This window comes from Calidris pugnax, unplaced genomic scaffold (assembly GCF_001431845.1).
Source record: "Calidris pugnax isolate Ruff unplaced genomic scaffold, ASM143184v1 scaffold39, whole genome shotgun sequence".
Taxonomy (NCBI): domain Eukaryota; kingdom Metazoa; phylum Chordata; class Aves; order Charadriiformes; family Scolopacidae; genus Calidris; species Calidris pugnax.
Window position 1 is genome coordinate 2,413,608 of NW_015090828.1, and position 17,804 is coordinate 2,431,411.

General features: G+C 37.9%; 1 protein-coding gene across 2 annotated transcripts in view; it reads right to left on the bottom strand.

Moving 5' to 3' along the window:
- The window catches only part of OGDHL (oxoglutarate dehydrogenase-like), a 57,463-nt gene that overhangs the window by 36,664 nt on the left and 2,995 nt on the right, over positions 1-17,804 (bottom strand). For both annotated transcript variants that reach the window (XM_014940559.1, XM_014940558.1), the window contains exons 2-5: positions 13,618-13,852; positions 6,341-6,520; positions 2,786-2,888; positions 758-873 (exon numbers count right to left, since the gene is read on the bottom strand). In XM_014940559.1, the coding sequence (XP_014796045.1) occupies positions 758-873; positions 2,786-2,888; positions 6,341-6,520; positions 13,618-13,824 (606 nt within the window). In that variant the 5' untranslated portion in view covers positions 13,825-13,852. The remainder of the gene's footprint in view (positions 1-757; positions 874-2,785; positions 2,889-6,340; positions 6,521-13,617; positions 13,853-17,804) is intronic.

The window sequence follows — 17,804 nt, forward strand, 5'->3', positions numbered from 1 at the left end:
ACTCCAATGGTTTTCATTACTATGCAACAGAAATCTCTACAACTTCAGTACTTCAAAATCCTGGAAAAAGAACACTTGGGAATATCCAGTACTCAGTAGTTTTCAAATTCATTACCATTCCTACTTGCTGTTTTGCTGTTTGGAGTTCCCCTCTAATTATATTTATTCCTTTAAATTATTTTTGCTTTAAATTATTTGAGCTTTGATGACTCCACATGGCATAACCATATCACCTGTCAGATAATGAAACTCTAGAAAAAAGAAGGGGGAGGGAAAACAAGGACCATCACTATCTACATGCTACAGCTGGGCTTTCATGAATTTGGTACCCAAACTTCATATTTTTACTCAGGTAAAAGCCTCACTAAAGCTAGGGCTCTGAGAGCAATACCTGCACATCCTGAGTACCATACGGAAAGGTGTTTCTATCTCTGGCAGGACACTTAGAAGACAAATTCTAAAGGCCATACCCTTTTTAAACAACATCTGCTCTTTACAGAACTAGGGACCAAATTAGTATTCTACATATTCACTTCTTTTATACTCATCCTTTATCTACGTATTTCACATATCCAGGCAATGAAACTAATGGTGCTGCCATCTCTAGAAGCAATACAAGGGTTATTTTTAACGTCATTTGAATTCTTTACATGGTCTAGTGATAATTGACAAATGATAATTTTTTTGTGACAGACAACTGGAAAAAATTCCCTTGTTTGGATGAAAACAATCACAAATCAAAAGATGCCCCACTGACCTCCAGCCGTTTGATGATCTCCCGTAAAGACAGACTGTTCTCATTTCCTCCTATGAAGGTGGTTGTAGGCAGCTGAAAGACTTTGTCCAGATCAGATTCATGCAAACCATAAAACCCTACAACAGGTACATTATCAATTTGCACAGCAGTTTAGGAGACAACAAGGAAACCAGCATTGTTTTTCAAACCCCCATAAATTAAATTTAATCAAGTAATATTAAGAAAGAAGGTACCAGATTAAAAGTTGAAAGTGTGACTATTTTGGAGGCATTCATTAGTACAATGTACTTTAGCCTGGATTTTGAAAAGAAATACACTCCCAGACACATCCCCCATCTCATTCAGAGGTCTAGTGTATTTTTCCTGTGCTCATGAAGGTTTCAGGGTGATGCCTTCTGACCAGTCACAACAGTCTGTACTAAACTCTCTGTAGAGGTTAAAGAAAATTTTACTGATGTGCTAGCAATCACCCATGCTATAAACAAATTATATTTCATAGAATCATTTAGATTGAAAAAGACCCTTGGGATCATCGAGTCCAACCATCTAACCTAATCTAAAGTTCTCCCCAACATCATATCCCCCAACACCACATCCCCCAACACCACAACTAAATGACTCTTAAACACATCCAAGGATGGCGACTCAACCACCTCCCTGGGCAGCCTATTCCAGTGTCTGACTACCTTTTCTGTGAAAAACTCTTTCCTAATGTTCAGTTTAAACCTACCCTGTTGGAGCTTGAAGCCATTCCCTCTTGTTCTATCACTAATTACCGGGGAGAAGAGACCAGCACCAACCTCTCTACAACGCCCTTTCAAGTAGTTGTAGAGAGTGATGAGGTCACCTCTCAGCCTCCTCTTCCACAAGCTAAACAGTCCCAGCTCCTTCAATTGCTCTACATAGGATTTGTTCTCCAGGCCCTTCACCAGCTTCGTTGGCCTTTGTTATTTACTCAGTAAGTGTCTAATGTATTTTCTAGTAGGTACTTTAATTAATTAAAGCTGACAAACTTCAAAGAGAATCCCTGATTTGTCTAAGCACCTCTCTATTTACAGTCTTAAGCGCTCCACTGCCTTTCCATGATCAAGGGTCAGAACTGCTTCTTTTCCTACCACCAGAAATAGAAAACACTGCAGCAAACAGGCAGCAGATGTACTTACATTAAAACTAAGCAGAAAGTATTTTATCTACTACTTGCACTACGTTTTATGTCTGGTCCAGAAAGCTTTCCTATATATCAAAGAAAAATGATTCAGCCTCTTTATCAAGTAGAAAACCACCTTTGAAACATACCAGGTGGATTGAAGATTAGAGAAAAATCAATCAGATACTTTCTGATTCAAGCAAAGAAATTGATCAGTGCAATTTCTCAAAGATGTGCCCTCTTAGCAACCAGAAAAACCTTTGGAAAAGCAAACACTAGTGTATTACACTCTTCCAGCAGTAAACTAAAATTAATACCACTTGATTATATACAAAAATCAAGAATTTTACAATTTCTGTGTTTTCTTCTGATAACTTCAAACAGACTTTTTCAACTTCTACAGAAGGAATAAGTATCAGAGGCTGGAATCCAAATTTAGTATGAAATTTACCCCAAGTTCGTCTATTTTGTTTATTGCTTGTTTTTCCTATTGACTAGCCTTCAGATGTGTGCAGTCAAAATAACTATCAAGCATAATGGCATAAAAGTAATTCAGATTACCAGAATCTCAGCTTAATGTATTGATTAGTATTAATTTCTGGTGTGGTTCAAAACCATAAGATTTGGGGTTTTTATAAAGTGTTTATAATCATCATTCATCAGAAGGTGAATTCACAGGAACCTCAGCTGTAATCTCAAGAATACAAATTCCATCGTTCTGGAATTTGAGCCTCCTTACAGATGTCTAAAGAAATTATTTAATGATGCCAGCAAGAAAAAAGTTAGAAGCTTCCCTGAAATGTCTTATTAAATCTCCTCACCCCAATGAGACAAAAGAGAGAAATGACCATTGCAAATAACAAGGTATGCGATGTACACACCAAGTTTATCGATGGTAGTGATTAAGTCAGATGGCACAAAAGAATCCAAGTCTGCATCCAGAATTCCAAGGGGATCCAGCTGAGCCACATGATGGCCACGGATCTGAAAAAGGACGAAAGTGAGAGAAAAATGAAATCACACTGACAAAAGTCAGACAAAGGGCAAAATCACTTATAATCTCTCCATTGTATGTATATTAGCCATGAAATCAAATAAGCAAACACTACTAATGCCATGAGAGGGTAATTTTCCAAGTTTTCCCATAAGAACAGGAAATAAACATTATATCTCTGGATATGTATACTGCCTCTATTAAAAATTGCTGAATACACATTAGAACATAACCTTTATATTGTCTGACATACAATTTTAACTGGAACTACACTGAAGTCAAAGTAAAGAAAACTACTAAGGATTGTACTCTAAATCCCTAAGTAAAATTAAGAGCGTATGACCAGTCTATAGATCCTGTCATTTGCTAATTCAGTCATTCTGTATTTTTGCCTGAATCCTCCTTTCTGCACCTGCAGAAAACTACAATACAGTATTGCTGACCTAAAAGATAGATTGGTGGTGAAGTTTGTATTGGAAGCAAAGGGATCGCTCTTCATGAGCTCTGCTGCACATCAGATAGCATTTATTTTCATTCATGAAATTTCAGGAATTTCATCTATGATAAAATTGATCTTCAAGACACCAAAGAACCAAAATTCAATGGGGAATTTAGCCAGTTTTCAGTTATCAATGTTTGGTGTTAAGCATTCCACAAGTTGCTATAACCAGTGCCTTGTATTGACACATAAAATCCCTACAGAAGTAGTAATTAATTGACTCAATAGAGCCATAAATCAAACCCTTTTAATGTGATGTCTCTTGTGTGTGATTCTTATATACCAAATTGGCTCATTAATAGCTTTAGATTAATATATGAATATTTTCTTCTTTATCTACTTTTTAAGGACAAATTCCAATCACTTGGGTAGAATTTCATTCACACTACTAGTATCTTAATTGTCTCTGAAAAAAACCAAAAAACCAAATAACAAAATGCTTCCCACTCATAAGCAAAGAGAAACACGGCACCTTTTTTAGAACCATCAGCCCTGTGAATTCAGCCTGGCCTCTGAGATTCTTTGCATCTCATGAATCATCAGTAATAAAACTCTAACAGGCCAAATGATGCCCACGGCAACATCTGTGCCACCTCATTGTTTACAGCGGCACAAAGTCTATCTGACTGGAACTAAGCAAACAATTCTGTCTCAAGCATCATCAACAGGAAGGAATTCACCTCTTTAAGCTACAGCTGCTCGGCAGTATTAGTAGGAAAGGAAGAGGATAAGCAAGATTGCCAAAAAGAGAAGAGCAAATCAGTAAAGTGCTGTGCCATTACACTCCAGGAGTAGTTTGGTGTTGAACTAAAAGATAGTATTTTCCTTGATAACATGTTATTTTTTAATAATTTCCACTTCTTTCACTGGATACAGAAAATAGTAACAACTGTGAAAATCAGAGATCAACCTTGTGAAAATACACATATGGAAAATTTTCATCAATTGCCACAGATTTGACTGAACGCAAGTACAGGCTACCTGAAACTAGACTTTAAAATCGTATTTTCTAGACACAGATGCAAAAAAATTATTAAATGATCTACATTATAAAAGAAGACTCAACAAATTTATATAGACTCTTTTTTGTTAGGCACACACAATTCATCGGAAATCCTTCTTTCAGTGCGTCTGGTGCTCTGCATTAGAAAAAGCAATAGATTAACTGCCTTTTCAGAAGACCAGCTCAACAGACCACAAAGCAGTTTACCACAAAACCCATAAAATACTGACAGGTTTGAGAAATGAAAATTCTGTATCCTTCTCCATTTCATTTCATTATCAGGCAAAGGAAGGTCACAAATTGATCGTATCCCTTCAACACTGAATTTAGAGGGTATTAAATACCTTTTAGAAACAGCCAGTTGCCTTAGGTAATCCTCTTTCATTGTTTGTTGCAGACACATGGGTGCCTGCCATTTATACAGACGTTTCTGTTCCATCACTTGAGTCAGACAGCACACGCTTTCAAACACAGGAAAGAAAATGGCAATCCCTGAACTATTTTCATGTAAATGGTGTCAAAGCAGCCTAACAGTCTACAATTTTCTCTAATTCTTCAGCAAATTTTTACTACCACCAAAAGTGAATGAGCTGAAGTGGTTGGCTTCTAGATAGCTAGGTTTCTACATAAGCAAATTTCATATATTCTTTATATTCACAAACCTTTCTATTCTTTTACAACATCTCTCCAACAGCTGTATGAACCTGATTCGTATCTGAATCAATGGTGACAGTGCCATGTGTACAGAAAAAAAAGTTCCTCTTCTATTCCTCTGATGAGAGCAAACAGGAGTTAAAATTCTTAGTGCGGGGCAGGACAGATCTGCTCAAGTCAAATTGTAGCAAACGTCTTAAGAAGTACATGCTTCAAAAAAATTGGAATATTTTATTCAGATCTACATGTTTAGTGGTTTGTGGGTTTTTTTGTTTCACACTGTTTTTAAGTCTTTTATTGAAATTAAGATACTAAACACAAGTCTAAATAAAACCATTTAAACTTATTTTACATTTAGAAAACATCTAACCAAAACCACTATGCTATTTCCAAAATCCTTATTTTAGAGGAAAAAAAGGAGACTAGATTTAATTTCTTAATTTAATAAAGGTTTGAAAAATCTGAGTGTGAAACAAAGTCAGCTTTCATAACAGTTCTCTAAAAGAAATTAATCAAAGCTGACCCAAACTCAGTACCATCAGCCTCCAAAAACTCAACTTCTAATTAATTCATTGTTTCTTCTCTCTCTTTTTACCTATCAGGAATAGGTAAATTAAATCAGGAATCTCAACATTCACACCAGATGTACGAGAAGGCAAGCTCATTTCCTCCTTTCTTAAAGAAAGGTAGTAACATTGAGAGCTGTAACACCTAGAGGTGTTTCCTAGAGGTGAAGACAGACTTGGATGGTGGAAAAGTGATCAGAAGATTCATTAGTATCAGTCTATCAAGGAAACCTCCCTTCACATGAAGCAAAATTATTTCAGAATACTTAGTTTTCCAATTTGATCAAGTAACTTATTGAATCAGAGAGACACACACACAAAATATTAATACAGCCAATTGACCAAAAGAATAGTAAAGGCTAAGCTTTCACATGTTTGGCTCCTGCTCCTGTTAAATGGGTAAAAATAAAATAGTCATTTGTGAAAGGGAACATTAATCTATCTCCATAAAGAGCTTCCAGGATAAGTCAGGTGACCAGCACCAGGGCTGTGGGTCATCTGAATCCTGAGTTCGCTAAACCAAAGGAGCTTCCCAGTCTGAATCCAGGACCTCAGTGTTCAGACACTGTGCAAGAAGGAAAGACTGTTCAAGACATTTTGGGTCAGAAGCAAGACAATAAGCAAGAGCTAAGACCAGAAGACAAAGAAGAACATAAAAAGGAAGAAAAAGGTTGCTTGCAAAGGAGAGGCCCTCCCACAGCTACCCCAAAGTACACTTACTTGGTATGCTCTTATCAAAGACTGCACAGCAAGGTGATCTTCAACGAGCTTTTCAGCTTTCCCTGGTGTCTGGGCCAGGCCGTGGCTCTGAAGAAATGACGCCTTTCTTTCCAACTGCTCTGGTAGACTGGCATCATATGCTTGGCCAGCGTTAGCATTTCGGAAAAACAAATCCCAGGACTGGACATGTGTACAGAGAAGGAAAGAAGGAGGAAAACTGATTACCTCAAACAGAAGTCTCAAGCAAAAGCAGCTCCTCAAGCTGCAAATGGCACCTCACTACATCACAGTACTACGGACCACTAACAGCCAGCAAAAAGAGAGCACTTGATACATCCACACCTGGGTAGCAGCAACTGTGTGTTTCATTTACACAGAGCCCTTTTCACCTCATTTCTTACCCTGAGCCTGTTCACTGGAAAACTCTCCAGCACGTATGAGTGCAAAGCTTTGTTGTACATTATTCATTCACACGGCTCTTTTTAACTGTTTATTTAGGCAATCAATAATGGGTATGATATTATGTTGCTGGTAAAGAGGCATCAAGCCTATAAAACGGAAAACTTTAATAAATGAAATTAATCCATTCCTTTAATGATACTTAAAGAATTTTATGATACTTCAAGACACTCACTGAATATGCCAAATCAGAATGCGTCCTTATGACCCTTTCTTGAAGAATTTGTTTAAAAGCAATTACAGCTTTTTTGAGTGAGGCTTTTGGTGTAAGACTCTTTCCTCACTTGCTTAGGTTACCTTATTTTGAAAGAAATTACGGACCTGGTTTCAGGTGTGAGTCATAACTTTAGAAGAGCACACATTTCAGAAACTGAATCACAACAAACAAAAGATTCCTTTATTTCCATCTGTACTTTTACAGAAGCCACTTCCTCCACATATGCCCAAATCTGTTTTTCCTGAACTGTTTCCATTCTGATGAGGTGGTCATCGTCTCAGGTTAGAAAGGTATTAGATGCCAACAGACAGCAGCAGAAGGGGATAGAACATCCAAGATGCCTACATTCAACAAAGAAGAAAGCTAGCAGGGGACTAATCAACACTTGTGCTTAGCCTGCAGTTTCCATAAAAGGAATTGAAAGGTCATAAAATACTTTCTTTCCTAAATTAGCCAAACTGAGCAAAGGAAGTTATTTCAAAACTTTAAAATCTTTGGAATAGAAGAACTGTAAAAGCTAAATTTTATTTTGTACAGTGCATGCTATTTACCCTGGCTGTGGGCTTGGAACTAACGCATTTCAAGGAACCAGTGCCAGAAGAAACAAAACGTAGCTCAAAGACTTGATTTTTAAAATAATATTACTTAATATATTCATTAGAGTAATGTAATACCAATACTGCATGACAGAAAAATATTTATAAAATTCTGATTTCATAAACAAAAAGTCTTCATATTGAAATTTCTACAAGCTTTAAGGTGTTCAGAAACACTACGAGAGGGGCAGAATACAATCATCCAAACAGACGAGCCAAACATCACCCGACTTTCCAATTTTAAGTTATGGAAGTGAAATTAACTTATGGAAGTTCAACCTGTAGGCGAGAACCTCATCATGAGCATGAAGCCTCTGCCCAAGAGACACTGCTTCAATGTACCTCTCTTACTTCTGTAGTAACGCAAAGCTGCATTGATACAAATACAATAAACTTAATTTAGCACCCTGCTCTTACACAGATTTTACCTAAACATAGCCTAACTTTAATATGCCATGACAAATTAAGGCAGACAGATCATACATGGTGGTCAGTTCCAGACACTGGTGAAGAATTTATTCCTTCTTCCTTCTCTCATACATGCCCATTTCCTATATTCTTCTTACCTTGACACCTGGCTAGCCGCACTGAGATTAGAAGTCTGAATTTACACAATATCCTACAAATGGTCTACAAGGGTCTATTAGTGTAGCTCCATCTCCCCTGGTATTCTCTCTATACTCCTTCTTACTCTGTATTAAGAACAGTATTGTTATTCCACAGCTGTACAGCATCTAGTCTGACAGTTTGCAGATCCCAGGCAGTGAAAAACAGATACAATCCCTTCACGTTACAACTAAGGCTACTTAGACTGAAAGAATTATTTTGGCAACACACAGCTATTAACTTTCATTAAATTAGGAAATTCCAAACACACATTTGGATCCATGACAAATCAGACATCTGGTATTCATTCAAAATTTTAATAAAGAATATGCTTTGCCTATGTTAAGGTTCCTTCCTCACTTTTTCCAATGCCACGATACACATACAATGATGATAATAATATAACTATTCCTTTGTTAAGTCAAAAGCTTTTCATTTAGAGGTAAAAGTTACCGCAGCACAGTTCCACAAACAACTGAATATGTTTTTTGACAAGTGCTCTGCTGACACAGTTGCTAACAAAATCCAAATAGACTTGCCCAACAAGCTACCTGTTTAAAGAGAATAAGCAGAGGTCCCTTCCATCATGCAAACTCACAAATATAAAGAAATACTTTCAAAATGGTTACATCTGAAAATGCAGCCAGCTGGGAGAGAAGGAACCCACACTATTTTTTTTCTATCGCATTTTTGAACTTATTGATTTGTTGGGCAGGCTTGACATTTAATCAGAGGGGAGGGAAAATACATCATTTGGCTACAGAAAATTAGTTTTTTCTAGATACACATCCATCAAAGCCTTTACAAATTTCTATAGTGTCTTTCAAGATTGATACCAGATTATAGTCTTCAAGTCCTGTGTATCAATGTCAGTCTTTGGCAGCGGTATTTGCAATGTGACTGAACAGACAGAAGACCAGCTTGGTCTCACAGCAAACCTGCAGGTTCTCAACTAAATTAGTGACACTCTTTAAGAAAATGGTTGAGGAGTCTTAAAATAGAAAAATACATCTGTGAAAAATAAACTACTGTAGTGGTACATGATACATTCCTTTTTTTTTCCTGTCAGCAAATCTATATTGTAGTTAACTATTATTTTCTCAAGTAATATAATACAAGCCAAGTGATTCAGTGGCAATATTCTGCTCTCATATAATAAACAGCGTTGCACTTAGAATAACAAGTAACATATTAGTTATCTTGATGGCTTGGGTTTTTTTCTAGTGATGTGACAATATTTATCAACTGCATTGAGGACAGTAAAGCCCTAGAAGACACATACTGAGCATCACTACATCATTAAAGGAAAAAAAAAATAGATGCAGTCAAAACAAAACAAAAATCCCACAGTTTTTCCAAGTACATAAACTAAGGAAGTGATTATACAATCACGGTAGAGCGGCTGCATACAGGATAAAATGGCAGGCATTATGTACTCAATATCCAGCCATGCAGTTTTGTAATTAATCTTGTGATAGTAATAACTGAGCCTTGTCAAGCTTCTCCCTTATGATCTATGGCCCTGACACTGTGCTTCAAGGAGAAATAATGATGCCTTCTTCAGAGCCCACGTCATTTTACTCTGATTGTTGTTTTGGCTACTCTAAGGATAGAAAATTCAAAAGACAAGGAAAAGCAGGAAATCATCAAGAACAGATTTGCACAAAGAATACATTCTCCTATGGATATAAATGCATATTCCTTGATATATATCCATGGTATACATAGAAAGGAGAGATTCTTAGAAAAACCACTAGCAACAGGAATATGCTCATTGGAACATGACAGCCATATTTCAAACAGCTACAAATAAGCAGACATGGGAAGATGTGTCCAGTCAAATCTTCTGAGACAGAAGTAATTTGAGGAGTCTTGACTAACAGGAGTTTCTAGGTAAAAGTGAACAGAGTATGATTTTTAAAGCCCAGGAAAAATAAAGCTTTTTCATCTCATCAGCTAGAAGGAGGAACATCCCCTCGGATAAGAATGAGAGATCCAAGAAGAAAACTTGAGGAAAAGCAAGAAATAAAGAGGAAAAGAGAGGAAAGCAAACGTAACTTCTAAACATTTAGCCCAAATTGGCTCTCTAAACCATGCTGGATGTTGGATAAAACAATGAAATATCAGCGGCCTGCAGAGAGAGTCAAATTATTAACACCACATAAGCCACTGGTGTCTCTTGATGTTATTTTCCAAAATTTCCATCACTTTCTGTTGCAAAATGACACATTCACATATAGCATTAATTTTTCTGTATTTTTATTAAAATGAGATAAGCTCAACTCTCAACATTTTTAATCTGTTCTATTAAAGATCAAATTGAACAATTTCTGTCAGCAAAAATCTTGGGTAGGTATTTACAGCTTTCAGGTGATGAAATGAGATCATTTTCAAGAAACCAAAACCGAATTTTGTTGATGAAACAAAGTAAAATTAATCAGCATCATTCTCCTCCCCCTCTTTTTTCCGGGTTGTGAAAAACCTAATTATTTAGGCAAGAATAGCTGTAAAGTAATCCATGATGTCCATCAATCATATTCTTTTAAGCCTCATAAACCAGGCACTCAGGGAAAAACTACTTCAGTTCATTACTGTTGAAAGTATATTACATACAGTTAACCTGGAAAAGAATTCACACATTTTTGAAACGCATTTTGAATTACACAGAATCACAGAATCTTAGTGGTTGGAAGGGACCTCTGAGATCATTGAGTCCAACCACAAAAAAAAAAAAACAAAACAAAAAAAACCCCAAAAAAACAAAAACAAAAACAAAAAACAAACAAACAAAAAAACCAAAAAACCCCCCCCCCAAAAAAACACCACACCAAACACCCACCAAAACCACCGCACCCACCAACTAAACCCCACACTCAACACCTCGCCATAAACCAATAACCTTGGGCACTAGAGCATGCCCTGAAGAGCCATGTCTATATGTTTCTTAAATACCTCGAGGGATGGTGACTCCACCACCTCCCTGGGCAGGCTGTTCCAGTGCCTGACCACTCTCTCAGTAAAGTAATTCTTTCTAATATCTAATCTAAATCTCCCTTGCCGCAACTTCAGACCATTTCCTCTGGTCTAAAGGAACCTGGGTTACACTCCCTAGGCCAAACCCTGCTCCACCAGTATGTTTATATTCCTCTGTCAGTTCACTTCTGCTAATTTATTGGTCACTGTTCCACCTACCAACTGCACAACCTCATCAGGATCCATCGCCCAAACGGGCCTGAACTGCCAGATAAACTGGACAATCTTTTACCAGGACTTCTAGCGCTTCCGTCTACCCTTAGGTATCAGCAAAATAACAAGCAGGTCGAAAATTACCAGAAGCTTTTGGTTTTTCGCTAGGGCGGTTGCGCCGGGAAAGTTTCCGGCAGCGGACGTGGCGGGGCCTGATTGAGGATCGGCCCTGCCATTCAGCACCCTGGCCAGCTCCCGGCACTCCGTTCAGCACCATGGCCAGCTCCGGGCGGCCCGCAGCCGTGATGAAGACTCGGTACCTGAGCAGACGAGAGGAGCCAGCCCTGGAGAAGGTCTCTCCAGTTCCCAGTTAAGGCGTTACACCAAAGGCCTAGGATCTATCTGCTATGTGAATAACATTCAGTCTTCAGAGCTGTCACTGCATACAGCACCCTCCAGCAAGACTAAATTCATCAGTAACATCCAAAAAGACGCAGCTACAAAACTGCTTTTTTTAGTCTCCTTTTTTTTCTTTCTTCAGCACGCGTCACTTCCTCGCACTCTAGATAGATTATCAGACTTAGAGCAACAACTTCTAAGTGACATTTTGATATATGTGCCTCAAGAATAAGGGAACACACAACTAATTTGGTAAACATTTTGGGCACAATTCACATTACTTCTCTAGAAAATGACTTGTCTGTCTTAGAATTTATCAGACTTCTCATCAGCTTCTTAAGTTCCTATACATGTATCACCATAAGAGAGCCTTCCCTGTCAGCAGAAAGCTTGTAAAGCCCATGCATTTTTCCCCACAAGAAAGGATCTGGGCAATAGATTTAAAGTAAAAAAACCAACCAAACAAGTGTACGTCACCCGGAGAGAGAGAGAGTGAACAAAATACTTCTCAAGACACTTAAGAAGGCTTTTCTGACAATTTCAGACTCAGTTTTAAGGTTACAATTTCCACAGCTACCTAAAGGAAACTGAACATTCACCTTCTTCAGAAAGTTTAGAAGTACTGACGCCAACACTGTCCTGCTTTGAGGTAAAACAGAACTAATTTTCAGTAATTTTACTTTTCAGCTAAGCCTCTTCTAACTAACCACCTCTCTGAAATTAACTGCATATTTTTCAGGCAGTGTTGGCTTCTAGCAGATAATGTCTGCTGTTAATACAAAGGAATCATTTGCAGAGAGGCTCCTGATTATACTTAGTAACATAATAACCAAGGTCAGCTAACTGTGTTAAGCACCAAGTTGGAGGGTCGGAAGCAGAAAAGCGTAGAGGGGTCGCACCTATGGGGAGGAGTGGATGGAACAGGTGACCCAAAACTGACCAACAGGGTATTCCACCCCATCTGCCCATTCCTTGCTCAGTATAAAACCTGAGGGATCAAAGGGTCCATCTTGTGAAGAGAACTCTGCCTGTTTGTCTGCCTTTGATCCTGATTCATGCATTCCTGACTCCAGACCCTGAGTTCAGCTCCCATCTGTCACTGAGTCCAGTCTGGGACTTTGCCAGTGCCTGCTGGTGACATGATCATCATCCTGGGAGCTCCTGGGTTTGTACATTTTGTATATATATTTCATTATTGTCTTATTAATATTATTATATTTTCTTTTTATTATTTTATTATTAATATTTCGATAAAATAGTTTAGTTTCTTTTCAACTCATAAGTATCTCTCTCATTTTCTCTCCTCTTCAGAGAAGGGAGATGCTGTCCCTTCTCTGAAGAGGAGAGAGGTTAAAGAGAGCATCTGTCATTCGTTTCAGTGGCCAGCCCAGCCCAAACAACAACACACACATATTATTTTAATGTAACATATCCTCTGATACAACCTGGTTACATAAACCAAAAAATTAAAAATATTTTATTTCTTGGGTCTTCTTCCATATGTAACTAATTACTTAACAGACTGCGTGAACAGTATTTCCATGGAGGAATGATGGAAATTTCTGAGCAGCTTACTATGGTCTGGGCTTCTCATTCCTTTCTGCTCAGCTTACCATGCCTGTGGCTCCTCTGTACTTTTTCTGCTGCAATATCACATCTTACAACAATCAATAAGTAGGAAATTAGTTTCACATTTTTTGTTTCATACAAGACCTTTTTCTGGACTTTTTATAAAACAAGTTAAAAAACAACAAAAAAAAATTGATTCGACTCTTGACCTAATATTATTGTCTACAATAAAGTTTTAGACTTACCTTATGTACACTTTTTGGGTTTTCAAGCCACGCATAGTACATTTCCTCCACATAATTTGAATTACTCCCACTCAGGAATGGTTCTGAGCTTCCTGATGAAGCATACCGTTGGCCATGTACAAATACCCTTCTGGCTATATCTTGCTTTTCCAGAAGTTTAATGCCATGCCACTTCAGCCTAGCTGCAAACAACTTCAGATGACTCATGTTTGTTTATTAGACAGAAGATCCAAGTCTATTAATAAAGACAAAACAAAATCTAATCAGAAAAAAGAGCAAATGAATTGCAGATGCAGTTCAGCCTCACAGTGAAAACCAAGGTTTATGGCTAGAGCACTCTTCAACGAAGCTCAGGCCTAGGCATGAAGTTATGATCAGGACAGAAGCCACTCCATGACTGACTGTAGAGCTACACTTACAGCAGTGGAAGTGTTGCTGATGGCCATCCCCACCTCACAGCTTCTGTAACTGATAACATCATCCTGGCTCCTGAAGCAATCATGATACACTTGTAACCCCCTGAGCCTCTGGTTCCTTGGGAACAAATGAGTCTGCTAATCATTGACTTCTCTGAAGCTCTTGGCAACCCTAACTGCTGTCTCTTGCTGTAGAACGCTGTGGCCTTTTACCAAGCAAAACTGGGGTAGGTTCAATGAACCGCATCAACCTCAATCACAGTCGTTGAAAAAAAGTCTGCTACCTCAAATGTATGCCATGGATAATGGAGTTGACAAATAATTAAATGTGTTAGTTAAGCGTTCGTATTGACATTAACCTTCAACCAAACAGAGTTATTCTAAGAAAAGTCTCCGTTTAATTTGCTTTCCTAATTAGCAATATTTATCTTGTCCTTCCAGTGACCCCTTAGGAGCCTTTTAACAAGGAGAGTAGCTTCTCTGTAACTGTGACCACAGTGAGAAAAACAGTAACTGCTGAATCCCAGGAATGCTGAACACCATCAGCTCCACTGCTAGCAAAGGGAATCCAATCTTACCTTCAGAACAAAAAGAACGAATGTATCTTACAATTAGAACAAAAATAGCACCATCTTAATGCTGAAGTTGCTAAAATTGCAAACAAAAAGTGAAAAGAAATTATTAGTTCTGCTTTCACTTCAGAAGTACTGGGAAAGCTACAAGAACATAAAGGGTAGGATACTAATTAAAAGGAAGAAAATTTCAGATTTAACTCTGAGGTGTGTCTCATTTGTTTTATTGTCCACCTGGAGAAATAATTTACTTGGTCAGAAGGTAAAATACAAGTTTTTTGTTGTTCAGTGTGACTATTTGAACAATTGCTAAAACCAAAGTACTGAGCTGCCAAATGAACTTTGAAGTGTTTTAAAAATAACACCGTAATTTTCAGTCATAAATCAAATCTTACGTTACCTATTACATGTAAAGATTATTTTATCTCTAATTCAAAAAGTAACAGGTACCTTAAAAATTTTGTATAAATGTTTTCTCTATGTTAATCTCATTACATGATTTTCTCACTGTTTTTCCTCTTCCTCCTCTCCCTCCGAAAAAGGAAATATACAGTTATAAAATTCCTAAATTTGTAAGGGACAATAAGAACTGTATTTTTCATCATGCAATTTAAAAATTAATTTTGGTCTTAAAAAATTTTTAAAAAAGGTTCCTACTAAATAAAATTACTTCATGCTTTCTCTGGCATCACATTTTTAACATGGCATTTTTAACTCAAGATCTATTTTGGAAGCTGCTGACTGGATGCCTTTCTTATTGGCTGTGTTTAACCGTATCATCCCACCAGTGAACTCCCCTCCTTTATCACACCAAATTCCCCTCTATCCTCTTTTGAGACTTTTGCAGCCTTCTCACTCCCATCCACTAGCAGATCTGATACTTAGCTCATAACACCAGCTGCCATCATCCACTTTTACTGAATTTTCCAAACGAGCACTTGTTCACATTCTCCATGGTGCCTAGATACACAGAAAGTATTCTCCCAAGGCCATACCACCAAAACCAGTACACAATCCTCCTTTAAACCTATGAAATCCCCAAAACCTCAAAACCACACACTCTTCTCTCCTTACTTGGTATTTTCAGCAAATTAGCAATGATTAGGCTAATGGTATGCTGAATCTCCTGTACATTAGCATTATTTCTTATCTACCTATATCCACTTGTCATTTCCCATTTCACAGATTCAAAGCTTATTACAGCACTGATTTCCTCCAGTGTCCACACCTGGTCTACGATTAGGGCTCCTAGGCTACTGTAGGAACATAAATACTGTCAGCACCATTTTGAAAGCAGATTAAGCCCTGCAGAAGCTCAGAACAACTGGGACAACACTGACAGAGATAATATATTGTCTGCATACATAATTTTCGCAACAGCACTAAAAAACACCATGTACACATCACATCATTTTGCAAAACTTAGTAAGATTTCAACACAATATAACAGGAAGAACTGAGAGGTCGCCACGGCACTTAAGACTTTGTCTGTGCCCGCTCTGATAGAAATGATTATTCCACCCATCTTATTCCCTGCAAATCCCATCCTCTCCTACAAACTTCTGCACACATACCTGAGGGGTGGACATGTATACCTAAAAGGTTACCCACCCTCGTTTAAAGTGCATAGCAAACAGCTGGAAGAAAAAGGAATGAGCAGAACATTTTTCTCACTTTTTCATACTACAGCGGCAAGCTTCTTAAATACAGGCAATTTCACATGCTTTTTCCCTAATATGTCTATGTGGAGAATGTGTAGATCTTTCCCCTAGCAGTTAGCAAAGAATGCATAGCAAAATAACAACAATTTGTCATGGAGATTTGAAAATGAGCGTAAATGACATAATATGAAAAAAATAATGACTTTGTTTTTATGCAGGTATGAAATAAAAATGGACAAAGCCACCAACTGTGTAATTCCAGTCAGATTCCAACTACAGATTAATCTCACTCAACAAAACTGACTTCTTCCTAGTTTTTCCTTTCGCACACACCACTCTTCAGCACAGATGTCAGCTGTCAGCAGCTAAACAAATCGGAGACCACCAGCATGATCATAGACCATTCCAGCCCACTCAGCCTTGAGACTGTCAGTCAAAAATCAGCACACAGGACAGCAGGCAGAAGTCAGAAATAGTTAGGATTGTTCCACTCCGCTATGTTTCCTAAATCAACCCTGAAATAAAAACAGTGATTGGCAAGGAATCAAGCCGAGCTAAGAGCAACCTAAAGGAAGATATTAATTAACTCTCTACCGGAGGTCAAAAATAAGAAAGAAGCAGTGAACCAAAAGAATAACCTGATATTTAATGCACCAAAGCACCCTTAAAACGGTGCAAGTAAATGAAAGCCCTAAGCAGTTGAAAATTTCTGCAGCTGTTCTGCAGTACAGCATATGTGTCTCAAGCTACGAGCTAGCTTTCACCTTGGCACTTTCAACTCTAGAAGTGACCTAATGTCATGGAGAGTCTTCTGAATTGTTCTACACAGGTATCTAGAGGGTAATAAAAGCACATGAAAAAGAGACAGCAAGACACTTCTGATAGCTAAGTGTTTATCTAGACTTTTTCAAGATCACTTTAAACATAAATACACTGCACAGTATCATATGAAACGATATTCTCCTGGTATTGCCAGTACCCTTTCCAAGCTTTTTAACACATACATGAAGTCTTGCTACCAATGCCAAATGTTCTTTGTGCTCTGTAGAAGTAGTCATTGATACGTCTGGTCCGTATGTCACAAAAATACTTCTTCATCCACTATCATGGTCATTTTCTCCTATACTACCCACGCAACTAAAGCTCTTCTTAAGATTGAATAATTCTAAGAAAACAGGGCTGATAGCAGGAAAAAAAAAAAGGATAAGGATAATAAAGTATCAAAAGCCTGTCATACATAATTGAAACCAGAGAGGCATAGAATATCCTTATCCAATAAGGCTACTTGAGGAATACATTCCTCCACGTGACAAATGTTTCTTTTCCTTCCAGCACAGATGTACCACACTGTATAAAGCAGCATAATCCTCTATCCACTAAATTGACCTGGAGGAAACACACGAGCTGTGCATTCCCCACACAACACACCCGCAAGGTCTGGGGTGACGGCGGCATCTCTGTGCCATTGAAGTACCCAATATACCACTCTCCCCTGAAAAAAACCCGCCTTTAGTGGGTCCCAAAGGGGTAACATCACC